The following is a 13,744-nucleotide window of genomic DNA, read 5'->3' as shown; positions in this document are numbered from 1 at the left end:
ACCGGATAACGCGGTTCAGACGTGTTTTGCCATCCAACGCGGTCGTGTATCCGCCAGCTGGCTTGTCCGGGCGTCCTTGTTTTCGTAAGATGGAAGCAAACTAGGGAGGCTTTGCGGGAGTCCGAATAGCAACCACGTAGGACTGCGACACCCCACCCCACCCAAAACTCCTTCGGGACCCCGCATCTCCATCCTTCCCTCTTTCTATGCATTCATCTTCTCTCTCGTCGATGGCGTTGCAACACCTCTTAGGCCGCCTGCCAAACGCTTCCTAGAGCTATATGACCTCCGTGACCTCCACTGTTACACTTGCTCCCGTTCCGCTTTTCCACCGCCGCCGCTGCTGGTCCACATCTCTCCTCTATTTTTGCAGTTGTTCGTGGACCTGCTAAACGATGTGATCCGGATACCTTGTGGGAGGTGATGATATGTCATGTGATCATGAACAACAGGATTGTGAAGGATGAGGGTGAGGATGCTGTTGCAACCCTTGAATTCAAGAACATAGGTGATCCTATCGAACTTTCATAGCAGAGTCCGACCACGTTTGATGAGTTTGTTCAAATGCATCAACAAATTTGACATCGAGCAACCGTAGGAAGATTTGATTTAGCATCTCTGGGCAATTAAAAGGGACAACTAGTACACATATGTGCTAGTTGAATTCAAGTTTGACCTACTTTAGTTTGAAAATTTTGTTGGATTGTAATATGTAAATTAGATAAACTACAACTTGATATGTGGTTATTTTGAGCTTGCGGGCTTTAGAAGATGTTGGATGTTTTCGGCTAGCTTTGGATGACCGGTTCAGCATCCGCAGACTGGTCCTCATTGGTCCGGAGACGGTTACGGTCTCCGATTTGGGGTCAGTGTTGGAGATGCCTAAGCTCACTCTTACAAATGTGCTCCACAACCCTCCTAGGACGGGCATTCATCAGACTCAAACAAGCGAGCAGCACAGATCAGAAAATCATTTCCATATAAACGAACTACTAAGTTATCTCTATATGCAGATGGTGCTTGTCTTTCATCTTTAATCAGCCGAGACCTATCCCCATACATTCGCCTGCAACGCCAAACTCGTTTTGAGTTTCTTCTTCAGCCAACCAACCAAGCAAATCCACAACAATGAACACCATGAGAAACCCATCGAGCCGGCACACGAATTTACCTTGCCATCTCAAAACCTCCATAAATTTACCTTGCCACCAGATAATTGAGCACCTTCACCGACGCCCTACATTACAAGCTGTATCTCATTCTCATCACCCCTTGATCACCCCAGCGTTTCTGTACTTGTACCGGATGGCCAGCACCAAGAAGAAGACGTAGTTGAGCGCGCTGAGCACGCACATGAGCCAGTAGAACCGCTCGAGGTGGTAGTGGTTCAGGCTCGCCCCCTCCAGCCACGCCCGGTGCCCGCCGCGCCCCGTCGCGCTGTTCACCACCGTCACCAGCACCGAGCTCAGGTAGTACCCCAGCGCCAGCGACGCCCACGACAGCGACGTCGCCAGCGACCGCATCCGCGGCGGCGCCTCGCTGAAGAAGAACTCCAGCAGGCCCGCCAGCGTGAACAAGTCCGCAGACCCCAGGAACAGGTACTGGAACGCGATCCAGAAGAATGTGATGGGCAGCGGCGCCGCGGAGTCCATCATGCCGGCGTCGGTGGCCACGTTCTTGCGCTTCACCTCGACGACGGCGGCCACCGCCATGGCCACGATGGAGAGGACCAGCCCGGTGCCGATGCGCTGGAGGTGGGTGATGCCCATCTCCGTCCCGGTTACTCGCCGCGCGAACGGGACGATGATGTGGTCGTAGATGGGCGCCAGGAGTATGATGAACGTGACGGGGAACACCGGCAGAGACGCCGGCGGCACCTTGAGGCCCCCGACGTGGGTGTTCATCGTCGCCGCCTGCTCCACGGAGAAGGTCGAGAGCTGGGCCAGGCAGCAGTTGAGCATGATGGTGGAGAGGAAGATGGGGAGCACCATGAGCACGATCTTGACGTCCTCCACCTCCTGCACCGTGCACGCCAGGGTCCTGTGCCGCGGCTGGCACTGCACCGCTCGGTTCAAGCCGCTCAGCTCCTGGGACGGCTCCGTCACCTCGTCGGCGGCTGCGCATGTGTTCCCGGGCTTGCAGTACTCCTTCATGTCGGTGCTCCCCGTGGGACTGGGCGCGCGGTCGATGACGGCGCCGTTGCTGGCGCTCTGCGTGCCCCCGCGGCGCGCGGACGCGGCCGCGAGCAGGACCTTGCCGATGGTGACGAGCGGGCTGCCCGTGGGCACCTTGCTGCGGTAGAACTTGGAGCCGGCGGCGAAGACCGGGATGGAGAGCAGGATGGCGATGGTGGAGATGCCGAACCCCCACTGCCACCCCTTGTTGTCCTCGACCCACACGGCGAAGGTGACGGCGATGAGCGCGCCGCAGGAGAGGCAGAAGACGAAGTAGTTGAAGAAGGTGGAGCGGCCCTTGCGGCCGCGCGGCGTGTGCTCGTCGAACTGCTCCGCGCCGTGCGACGGCAGGGAGCCCTTGATGCCGCCGATGCCCAGAGCCGTCATGTACAGCCCCACGAACAGCATCGCCTTCTTGCTCCCCGACACGGGCTCGCACGGCGCCGCGCCGACAGCCTTGATGCATTCCGGCGGCATCAGCGACGGTGACCGCGCCTGGATCGTCAGGACCACCAAACCCTGCGCACCATCGCGAACATTCAAACATCAGCTTTCAATTGCACTCAGAAATGCACCAAACGGGATGAAAATTTCCTAGTGTAAGATTAAGTTTTTTTTTTGAGGGGCCTAGTGTAAAATTAAGTGGGCTTGTCCAAACAAATATGCTTGATATATTGATGTAGGCCATTGGCCCATACGTTCCGGGCCTGACCCAAAATACTAGCATTTCTGCCATTCGCTAATGCGAAAAAAACATCGGTCACATGAAGTACTACTACATTGTCTCAAAAAAAAAAGTAGTACTAATACTACTTGCATAATTGCATTATTCTCAAAAAAACATTTTATGCACAATTGCATTGCTACGACATGATTAGATGGAGAACTAGTTGCAGTTAACATATCAGGTTATCATGTCCAAAGATCTGTCAAAAACCTCCATCGAGTAATCGAAAGCGATAAAGTTCCGAGGACCAGGCAAGTGGGCGCCGTGCTACTTGTGGCCGGCCGGCCGCCCGCCCGTGCGCTAGGTCGCTTTGGGCATGGTCCGTGAGCTCGATTACAAAGCGAAGGAGAGGACACCGACCCACTGCAGATAGAGCTAGCTGTTTGACCGGCGATGGGGCTGTGCGCCATCCCGTCGGGTTGTTGTCCAAAATATTTGCTTTGTTTCCGGTCAGCGTTGACTAAAAAATGCATGGCCAAAGGGAGGACAGCAATGCTTTGTTTCCGAAGGATTGGGAGGCTGACTTTGTATGGTCAAACAGCGAGCATGTGATCGTTGCGGATCTTGAGGTCGGAAAGCAAGCATAAGCAAGCGGCCAGCGTGTGATGCACAGGTGCAACCTGCCTAGGCGTCTTGAAGTACCACTGCGAGGAGTACGGTAGACGGTCAAGTGGTTATAATTAGCCCATCACAGCACCAAACAAGTGGCAACTGGAGAGGCAAAGTTTGATGGTAGCCACCCACATGCGCCCCTCCCTCTGGGTTCCTTTCGTGCAGGCATGAATCATGGACCGTATGGCAACAAGTGCTCCATCCGGGGTTTGGTAGTAGAGAGCGAGCACTGAACTCCAGAGTTCCGGAGAAGAGGGTCGACGCGGCACGCACGCACGCACGCACGGTCGCTCTCTCCGTTTGGTCCCGGTCCGATCCTCCGGCCAAGCCACCACCACCCTCCAGGTACCCCCGGCCATCGCCGGACGAGGAGGAGGCTGGGGTCCCCCCCGCACCGGGACTTCCGGCCATGTACGTACGTGACTGACACCGATACGAGAGAGGCCAGCACTGGCGTCCGATGATATGATACGCGACGTGCGCGTCGGTCAGTCTGCCCCCACCCACGCCCAGCGACCGATACGCCGGCCAACAACGTGGCTGGCGCGGGCGGCAACTTGCGCCCGGCCGGTGGCCGCAACGATCTTGTCGTTGCCCGGCCGGGCCGTTGGGGTGTGCTCTCCTGAAATCCATCCACGAACATCGGCACGCTTCCGCCAACCACCGGGTCACCTTGCCCTCGCAAGTCGCCAATGACAAAATTATGGCCAGATAATCTATACCTAGTGTTTGTTTGTTTATTGTATGTATGTATCTCCTGACTCTAGTCCTAAGCTTGTGCCAGTGCATGCAGTGGACTGCAACCAACTACGCTTCGATTAAGTGAGGTCAAGATAAGCAGATGCTTGATACGTGAGACAGTGAGGTCACGAACGATCGCGTGCCCGCCTATCGCTCCTACCGGCCCATGCCCATGCCCATTCTCTTCGCTATCGATCGGCTGATTCCATTTCCAACAACAACAACAAGAAGAAGGGTCCAACGGGTGTGGACGGACAGATGCCACGGCTCAGAGAGCCGGAAGTGCTTTAGCATATGGTGGTGGCCAAGGATTAGTCCAATCGTGTCGTGGCATCATCGCGCACACAAGGAAGGCAAAGAAGATCTTGTGCGATGGATGGTAACCCAGTGATCGGGTCAGGCGAGTGGTGCGTGCCTGACGGGACGGTCAGGGCGGCGGCGGATTGGCCAGGCGGCCGCCAGAACGAGATCGCGCGCACACACGGGGGGCGCCACGGAATCGGATTGCCTGTTGCCCCCGAGGGTTGTTCGGATGGGCCCGCGCCCCGCGACGGCGACGTAACCGGAAAGTGGCGCCGCAGGGGGGGGGCGGCTTTGTTCGCTTGCGGCCGCCAAATTAGTTGGTTAGTTTTTTCTTTTCTTTTCAGAACGCTACTACTACATCAGTTTCAGCTCGCAGGTTTACGATGTGGTGATCCTATTTAACAGGAGTATGCGGGAGGGTGCGTGTGATAAATTGGCAAAGCTGGTTAAACAGAACATTATTTTGCAAAAAAAAAAAACAGAACATTAGAAAAGTTGGTTAGGCACTGTAAGCAATGGAGTCTTTTGTCTTTTGAAATGAAGATTTTTTTGCTAGCACAGTTTTTCCTAGCTCCCCCACTACACTGCACTGCACTATAGCTGCTTCTTTTGCATACTTTGCTTGCTATCATGATTGGACAGACAAAATGTGCGTCAACACGACTGGGCCATGGAAACATCCCCTGTGTCGAACGGTTACTGATGTAAACGACCGCACATAGCGACCGCTCTAATCGTTTTCTCGCGTACAATTATGTTCCACTTGCATCGCCTGCCCATGCGATCCACCACTCACGTCCCTGTACCCTCTACGTCGTACACACCCGCATCCATCACGCCCATATAAATGACGCACGTTTTAACACGCCGGTCCTAGCGAAAAGTCTCCTGACGGCCCACATGTCAGGGTCCCGGGGGGACGTATATAACACACGAATAAGAGAAAAACCGCAACATGGATATTGTTGCCTCACCGTCACCAGACCACGACAACTTAATCCGAGCTAGCGATCGAATTAGCAGCCTACGCATGGCATGGCATGAGCAGGCCAAATCAAGCCCATCACGGCCTGCCCCCGGCTATAGCTAGCTAGTACGTCGACGTATTGTATAGCCTAATGCATGCTGTCACAGTACGCAGGACGTGATTAGCTAGTGAGTACACTATCAGAGTACGTAGTTCCCTTTGACCCAGGCAATCTGACCTGATCCTGCCCATGCATGCATCCTGTTCTTGGACGGCGAATAAAGTTGATGGCTACAATTAATCATTGGCCTCTCATTTCCCCCTCCTAACTTAGTACTAACCCAGATCGCAGGGAAACTACGTGCTCCAGTTGATCCATCTGTGGTGCTCCGTGTAGGGCCGGGTCTCTATATAATTTTAACAGCGAAGATCTATCTCGGACCAGACGGATGGATCCGTGAAGTGCGCCTAGCCTATATATGCAACACATGCACCACATGTCGAGGATCAAAATCGGGGTTATTATTTGACGTGATGGGCTATTAAATCTCGCCACTGTGGTTATCTCCGGACAGGTGTCGCCACTTCAACGTAGCTTTGTGTTTTAGTGCTTGGACCCATCATCCATCGTGGCTTCATTATTAATTGATTAGTGTATGATCCTTTCGGCAGCTTAAGGAGAGATTCTAGCTAAACGGTCAACATGCATGTCGTACGACGTGTACACAACCGGTCAGGGCGAAAAGGAAAAGTGAAAAGTCAATTCGGCGACGTGGCGGCACAGCTGGACAGAGTATTCCTGTGTATATCTGCCAGCTCGGAGATATGATAAGGACGGTATTAACTATATCTACTATATCCGGAAACGTCGATCTACCACCATGAGTCTGTCTATGATAGCCTACAAAAGCTTCTTTTTTTTCTTCAATATTAATTGTATCTACGTATATCCAGAAACGTCGATCTACCACGTACGATGAGTCTATTATAGCCTACGCAAGAGTTTCTTGTCGGTGCATGGATGCATGATGCGAATTTATCAGCAAAAAACGGACCGGCCAGGCAACAACTATTACTGCCAAAGATGGGGATGGCAGGTAGTGGTAGAAACTTAGATATTTCGCCGGGGGTGCATGCGTGCGTACCATGAACTCGACGAAGGCGCTGATGAGGTAGACGGCGTAGGTGGTGCAGACGGCGTCGGAGAGGAAGCCGCCGAAGAGGCCGAGCAGGAAGGCCGTCCCCATGAAGTTGGTCACCGTCGTGGCCGACTGCGCCGGCGAGTAGTGCATGGACTTCATCAGGTACGTCACCAGGTTACTCGCGTTCGCCAGGAACGCCAGGTTCTCAAGCACCTCCGCAACTGCACGCAGGAACCATAACTTTGTCAGCGATCATAGCACGTGTGATGCATATTACGTATGATGAAACAAATTTTGATCCTGCTCAGATTAACCACTAGGTTACAAGCAGGGGCGGAGCTAGACGAAATCCGAGCGAAAGAACAGCTATGAACGTAAGGTGAAAAACAATTCACAAGTTGGTTCATAGATACTTCCTCCTTCCGGAAATACTTGTCAGAGAAATGGATGTATCTAGACGTATTTTAGTTCTATATACATCTATTTTTATTTATTTCTTCGACAAGTATTTTCGGACGGAGGGAGTATTTCTGAGTGGGCAAAATTAGCATATGTAAGCTGCAGCCGCAGCATGTGCGGTACAAAAATGCTAGACATACAAAGACTTACACGCTTTTACACGCTCCTTCCATCTAACAACCAATCACAAACCTCTTCTCCCCTGATTTTCAGGGAGGTGGGCCGCCCCGCTCACCTATTAACCAATCAAGGTTAACCATTCTATAAAAGCCTGTAAATCGTTTGTACGTGTAGCATTCCCGCGTGCGGTAATAATTGAGATAACGCCCGCATTACATGGGTGGCTTTCCCGGCGCGGGCCGGCCAATCTGCTCGCCGTTACCGCCTTGCGATTCGTGCCGTTTTTAATGCGCCCGTTTTCGGACGGCCCGCGTGCCGCTCGGGGCGGGCGGGCAGGCGGGTAAAAAGCGAAGCCAAAAAAAAGGAAAGTCTTTTTGACGCCATCATGCCTTCGTCCTCAACCACCAAAGCGAGAAACAGAGGCCACTCTCGCTCACAAGCCGGCTAGCTTCTCCTCTCCTCCACACACGCGAGAAGCAATGGAGGGCCCCGCTCGTTTTCTTTCTTTCTCGGAATCAGGTCGCATCGTACGGGAGGCTTCTAGAACGGCGGGCGGGAGAGAGAGAGAGAGATCGCCGTCCCGGCACAGTGACGGAGCAGGGGCCGTCGGTTTCGCGGGGCGCATTGGAGAGCATGGATTCGAAGGCTCGTGCAAAAGCGCCATGAACTGTAGCTCGGCGCAAGTTGTGTCTGCCCTCTTGGCATGCAACTTGGCGGCAGGTAAAGGTGCCCAATTCCTGCCCAAGTTGCACGAACCCGGGAAACGGATGGAAACGCACGGCCTGCGAAAGCAAGAAATCAGGGGAGGGGGAGGAAAGGAAGGTAAGGGAAATGGAGATGGAAATCAGAGAGAGGTCGGGTCGGGTGGGGCGGCGGAGAGGGAAGGCTATGGAGCACTACATGCCCGAAAGCGGGCAGATCAGATAGGGAAAGGGCGCAGGTCCGATCAAGAAAGGAAGGGGACGAAAGGGAAGGTGCGTGCGGTGGCTTTCAGGATTGGGAAAGAGATGGCCGGCGGGGAGGGGAGGATGGACCATGAGTCCATGATGCTTGATGCATGCCCGCGGCGCAGATATGCAGGGGGTGCCCCGGGTATCCTATTCCCGCTTGTGCTCCGTCTCCTTTCCCGCTCCGGTCGGCCCCCTACGTCGCCCTCTGTCTCCCTCCGGCTCGGCCGAGAGGGTTCCGGAAGAGCCTAGAAGGGGTTGAGGAGCATGCATCGCTGCGTGATCGAGAGAGGGAGTGAGGGCGTCGGATTTGCTTACCCAGCACGAAGGAGGCGGCGACCATGCCGCCGTGCCGGCCCTTCACCGCCGGCCGGCTCCTCCAGTCCACGTACCCCTCCCACCGCTCCACCTCCCGCGTTCCGTCCTCCTGCATACAACAAGACCCGACAGATCAACACCGACAGCAACAGAACAAGAACTGCCGCATCGGCTCCAAGGAGATCGATCGATCGGTCGACTCACCATGGCGCCGCCCGCCATCAAGCCGCGGCGTGCGTGTGTGTGTGAACTCTCAAAGTCTGAAACTCTGAACTGCCGGATGAAGAGAGGAGGCCGTTCAGGAAGGCTCTCAGTCTCAGGGGAGCGCCGTGTGTTGTGTGTGACTGCCTGGCTGACGGGGGAGGAGGGGCACGGTGGCGTATTTAAAAGTGCGTGCGGACGGGGGAGAGAGCGGGTGGCTGGCTGCGCCGCTGGTGCCGGAGGGGTAGAACCGTAAAACGGCGCCACCCCCAGCCCACAGGGGCGGTTGACGGGGACTCGAGGGCACGCAGAGACGTCCATCTCAGCTCAGCATGCCCCTCTTCCTCCTCTTGCGCGACGCAATATTGTCTTCTTCTCGTGCCGCACGTTTTTCTATTTTCGTTTTCTCGTTTCCATTTTCCATTTTTATTTCATTAATGGGGTGCATTTACAGGGATTATCTGGACTGATACGGCGTAGTATATCCAGCTGTATTCGGTGGGTTTGTAAATGAGCACGTGCAGGGATGCATCGTGCAGGGTTTGTAAATGAGCACGTGCAGGGATCAAACATCAAGGATGATGTTTGATCGAAAACGCTAGGACGACCTACTTCGACATGCTTTGTCAAGCGCGCAGTGAGCAAGCGCCAGTGATAAGAGCATCTAAGGCCGGGCATCTCATACCCTTTTCAAACGTTTGGGCAGCCCGTCTGTTCATTGACCGGTTAAAAACTCGACCCAAACGAACCTCACAAACCATGAAAAAATGCCGGGCTGTCCGGCACCTCTCATATGCAGCCCAAATATGGGGCGGATATGAACGGCCTGGGCACGATCGGGCAGGCCGTCCGGTCACTGACCTATTTTTGCCATTAATGATGCACTATAGGTGCGCCACTATTACCACGCCATTAGTAACAAATATTAATGGCGCACATTTAGTGCGCCATTACCATGGCTAAAAGTGCGTCATTACTATCTGACTTAGTAATGACGCACCACAAGTGTGCCATTACTAACAATTTTTTTTTCAATTTTTTTCCTCAATCACCCATCCTCACACTACTCCAACCCGAGCACGCTTAACTTTGCAGTTCTATCCAACCCCAGCACCAACTCACTTAACAGGCACTTGTTAATATATCTATCATATAAATCCTATTAAACCTTGTTGATGTGTAGGACTTTGTTCATGTTCATGAGTGTGATGAAATTTTGAAAAAATATTTTAAACTTCCCCGTCATATTACGTATCATATTTTGAAAAAAATTCCAAAAGCAAAATTCGAAACCAATTTCTTTTTCTGTTACTAGTGGCGCACCTAGCAAAAGGTGCGCCATTACTAACTTTGAATTTATTTTTTTTCTGTTTTTCACCCTCTAGATCTTAAAAGCCCCGTATCGTTTATTCTGCTAAGTTTTTGGGGATTCTAAAAATCTTCAACGGGGTCCCGTATCTTTTCGAGTAGATGATTTTTCATATTAAAAAACTTTTTAATCCGAGTTCGTATGCAAAAGTTATGCCCATTTTACAAATCCAGAGAGATTTTGCAAATAAAGTCGAAATCCATATTTGTAAATTTCCCCAACAAGTAGACCACATATCACATGAGAAACTTATTTTTTTGACATTTCCATCATTTTCTTTTATTTTTTTTAAACTGGAAAGGCGGTCCACAGGGGGTGCATTCGGTGGAATTTTTGTCGAAGTTAGTAATGGCGCACCGTGGGTGTGGCGCGTCATTACTAGTTAAACTAGTAATGTCGCATAATCCCCGGGTGCGTCATTACTAGTTTTGAAAAAAAAAATTGTTAGTAGCGGCGCACCGAGGGTGTGGTGCGCCATTACTAGTTTTGGAAAAAAAATTGTTAGTAGTGGCGCACCGAGGGTGTGGTGCGCCATTACTAGTTTTGAAAAAAAATTAAAAAAAATTGTTAGTAGTGGCGCACCGTGGATGTGGTGCGCCATTAGTATTTGAAGTTTAATGGCGTAACTATATATGATGCGTCACTGCTATATAGCAGTGGCGCACCACATACGTGGTGCGTCATTAATGTCCATATTAGTTATAGCCATTTTTCTAGTAGTGCAACACGGACCTCTCAAACCGCGGACAAACGCCCGGGTAGACCGACACCCCTCATATTCAGCCCAAATATAGGACAGATATGGGCGGTCCGGGCACATCCGGGCAGGCCGACCAGTCACTGACCAGTAAAAAAAATCCACCCAACTGGACCTCTCAAACTGCGGACAAACGCCCGGACTGACCGGTACCCCTCATATCCAACCCAAATATATGGCGGATAGAGGGATGGCCCGGGCACGCCCGGTCGCGTCCACTTGACTGGCCTGGCCCACCACCGACCCCACAAAAAACCCCAATCCGGGCGGCGAGATCAAACCCTAGCTCACTCTATCCCTTTCTCTTGCTCCGTCCACTCCTCTTCCTCTCCGGTGCCGATCCCATCCACCACGATGAGCAGCTCCGGCAGTGACTCCGGCTCGGAGCTCGACTACAAGGAGGAGATGGCCCTCCGCATTACGCTGGAGTGGTCCAAGGTGAGACTAGCGGCAACTTTGGATCTGGAGCGTCACTGCAACTCCCGCGTCGGCGGAGCGCGGATACCGGAACTAGACCTTCCCGGCCCGTACGCAACGACGCAAGGACGCTAGAGCTGGACCTTCCCGGCCCGCCGGCTGGACCTCCGGAGTTGGAGACGCGTCGCGAGAGGCAGCGTGCACGGGAGAGGGACGCGCCCGAGCAGTCCGGGTGCAACCGCCGCAGGACGGAGCCAGACGCTGACGAGAGGCGCGCATCTCCTCGCATGGGTGTACGGCCTCTCCCTCGCGACGGCGGAGACAGACGCTCGCCACCTACGAGGAAGAATGCCAAGGCGTCCCGGCTTGTTATTGAGCAGTCAGAGCGCGAGGCGAAGGAGGCAGCGACGGAGAAGGCTCGGGTGGCAAGGTTGAAGCGACAGCAAGACAGGGCGGTTCGTCGGATGAAGGGGCTCACCATCCTCTCCGACTCCGACTCCGACTGCGGCGACAGCTGCACCTCCTCGTCCTACGACGATTACCCTACACCAGTCGCGGACGCCTACATCTGCGCCCGATGACCGGAAGGGCAAAGGCCCGGTGAGGAAGTGGTGATTCTGCCCCCTCCCTCCTACTCCTTAATGTTTATATATTCTTTTTAGTTGTAGAAGTTTATGAACTTGTCCGGAGACGAACTATGATCTTTTTGAATGTGGTGAAGTATGTTAATGTCCGTTTGCAGCCGACCTTGTGTTCCTTTGCAATTGATTTTTGTTGTTCATTCCGTTTCGGAAAAAAAATTATTGTCGTCATTTGCTTGCGTAGGATAGATCAACGCTTGCATGTGTAGTATGAATAAGGTGCCAGATATCACAATGACAAATATGAGGGATGCCCGATCAATGGGCGCGTCCGCAGGCAATTGAGGGGCCGGATTTGCCAACTCCTGTTGTAGATGCTCTAAGGGGCAAGTTGAGGATTCTTCCACCGGATGCGTACGTCGGCTGATCACTGATCAGGCGCACGCCCTAACGAGCAACAGGAGAAAGCCTGACCGGTCGATGGTTCGTGGGTCGTCGCAGCGAGAGGACTGATCAGCCGCACGCCCGAGCAACAGGAAGAAGCATGCATGGCCTGGCCGCAGTGCTTTCTGCTTCTACTTGCTGTCGACAACGACACTACGCGAGCAACATGAGGATCGGACAGATCCATTGGCTGAAATGTGCGATAGGAGGAATTGGTGGTGCGATCATTCTCGATGGATCTACTCTTTTTTTTCAAGTCGCACTCCTCTGATTCTCCCTTGCGCCTTGTTTGGTTTGGGAATTGAATTTGATCCGTCTACCATATAGTTTCTAAATTTCGTCGCAACGTTTTTTAATATTTCAGATATGGGTTTAATGTTTGGTCTCACCTAGGAAATTCGCAGGGGCGCACAGGTGCGGGGAACCCACCTGCCAAGCCTACCCGGCCGCTCGACTGCCTCACAATTCGCGAAGTAGCTAGTATGCCGCAAGAGTGCACAGTAAGTTTTAAGTTTCAGTTGTCGAAACATATTATTTTTTATTTGAAACTTGCGATTTTCAAAAGTTTCAGGAGTTGAGACCTAACATTTATTTTCAAAAGTCATCAAAATGGATCTTATTGAAAGCCCGTGTCACGAGAAACACGAATATGAAAACATAACTTAATTTGGACTTTTTGTTCAAAAGATATACAAGTCTAAAATCGAAAGCCAAAAAAAAGCACGCCCGAGGAACTGCATGCCATGGGACCTGCGTGCCATAAGTTCTCTCCCGATATCACCTAAAGTTGGAAGCCTTTTATTTCGTGAAAGAATCATTGCCAGATTTTTAATCTCGTGTTCGACTTTTTCAGTAAGTTTTGGAGTATTTTTTTATTACATGTGTTTGAAAATTTTAATAGGAAATTGACCCCATTTAAGAGTTTTGCCTTAAATTGGAAACTTGTGACACATTTTATCTTATCTGATTTTTTGAAGTCAACCTTATCTAATTTTAACATGTTGTGTCAAGTGGGTCCTAGCTGTTAGGGTACATGTGACGTGCCATGCCCATGGGTTTTGCTGCATGCATTTGCCGCCTGGTCCGGCATCGCTTGCGTTCCCTAGACTACGGCCATGTTTGTTTCATAAGTCCTAGGACTTTTTTAAGTCTCAACTTATAAGTCATAAGTCCCTACCTGTTTGTTTACAGGGACTTATAAGTCCCGAGTCCCTACCTGTTTGTTTACAGGGACTTATAAGTCCATGTTGCACCGCTGCAGCGAAGCTCAGGAGAGGGCCTGTCCGTCGATTGCAGGCACCGCTGCAACGTACCGAGGCAGAACGAACCGAGGCTGGGCGGCGACGGGGCGGCGAACCGAGGCAGAACGAACCGAGATGGGGCGGCGACGGGGCGAGGACGGAGCGAGAGGCGGGGCGGCGACGGGGCGAGAGGCGGGGCGGCAACGGGGCGAGGACGGAGCGAG

At 52.5% G+C, this 13,744-nt stretch overlaps 1 protein-coding gene across 1 annotated transcript; it reads right to left on the bottom strand.

The window, feature by feature from the left end:
* Window positions 1–960: 960 nt before the first annotated feature.
* Window positions 961–8,951, bottom strand: LOC123159337 (protein NRT1/ PTR FAMILY 4.6). Its single transcript, XM_044577161.1, has 4 exons — window positions 8,715–8,951; window positions 8,511–8,619; window positions 6,670–6,887; window positions 961–2,693 (listed from the first exon to the last, which is right to left on the bottom strand). The coding sequence occupies exons 1-4, from the start codon at window positions 8,730–8,732 to the stop codon at window positions 1,266–1,268; spliced, it is 1,773 nt and encodes a 590-aa protein (XP_044433096.1). The 5' UTR covers window positions 8,733–8,951; the 3' UTR covers window positions 961–1,265.
* Between the last annotated feature and the right edge of the window lie 4,793 nt (window positions 8,952–13,744).

This window comes from Triticum aestivum, chromosome 7B (assembly GCF_018294505.1).
Source record: "Triticum aestivum cultivar Chinese Spring chromosome 7B, IWGSC CS RefSeq v2.1, whole genome shotgun sequence".
Classification (NCBI taxonomy): domain Eukaryota; kingdom Viridiplantae; phylum Streptophyta; class Magnoliopsida; order Poales; family Poaceae; genus Triticum; species Triticum aestivum.
The sequence above is the reverse complement of the archived record's forward strand: the minus strand, read 5'-3'. Positions and strand labels throughout refer to the sequence as shown.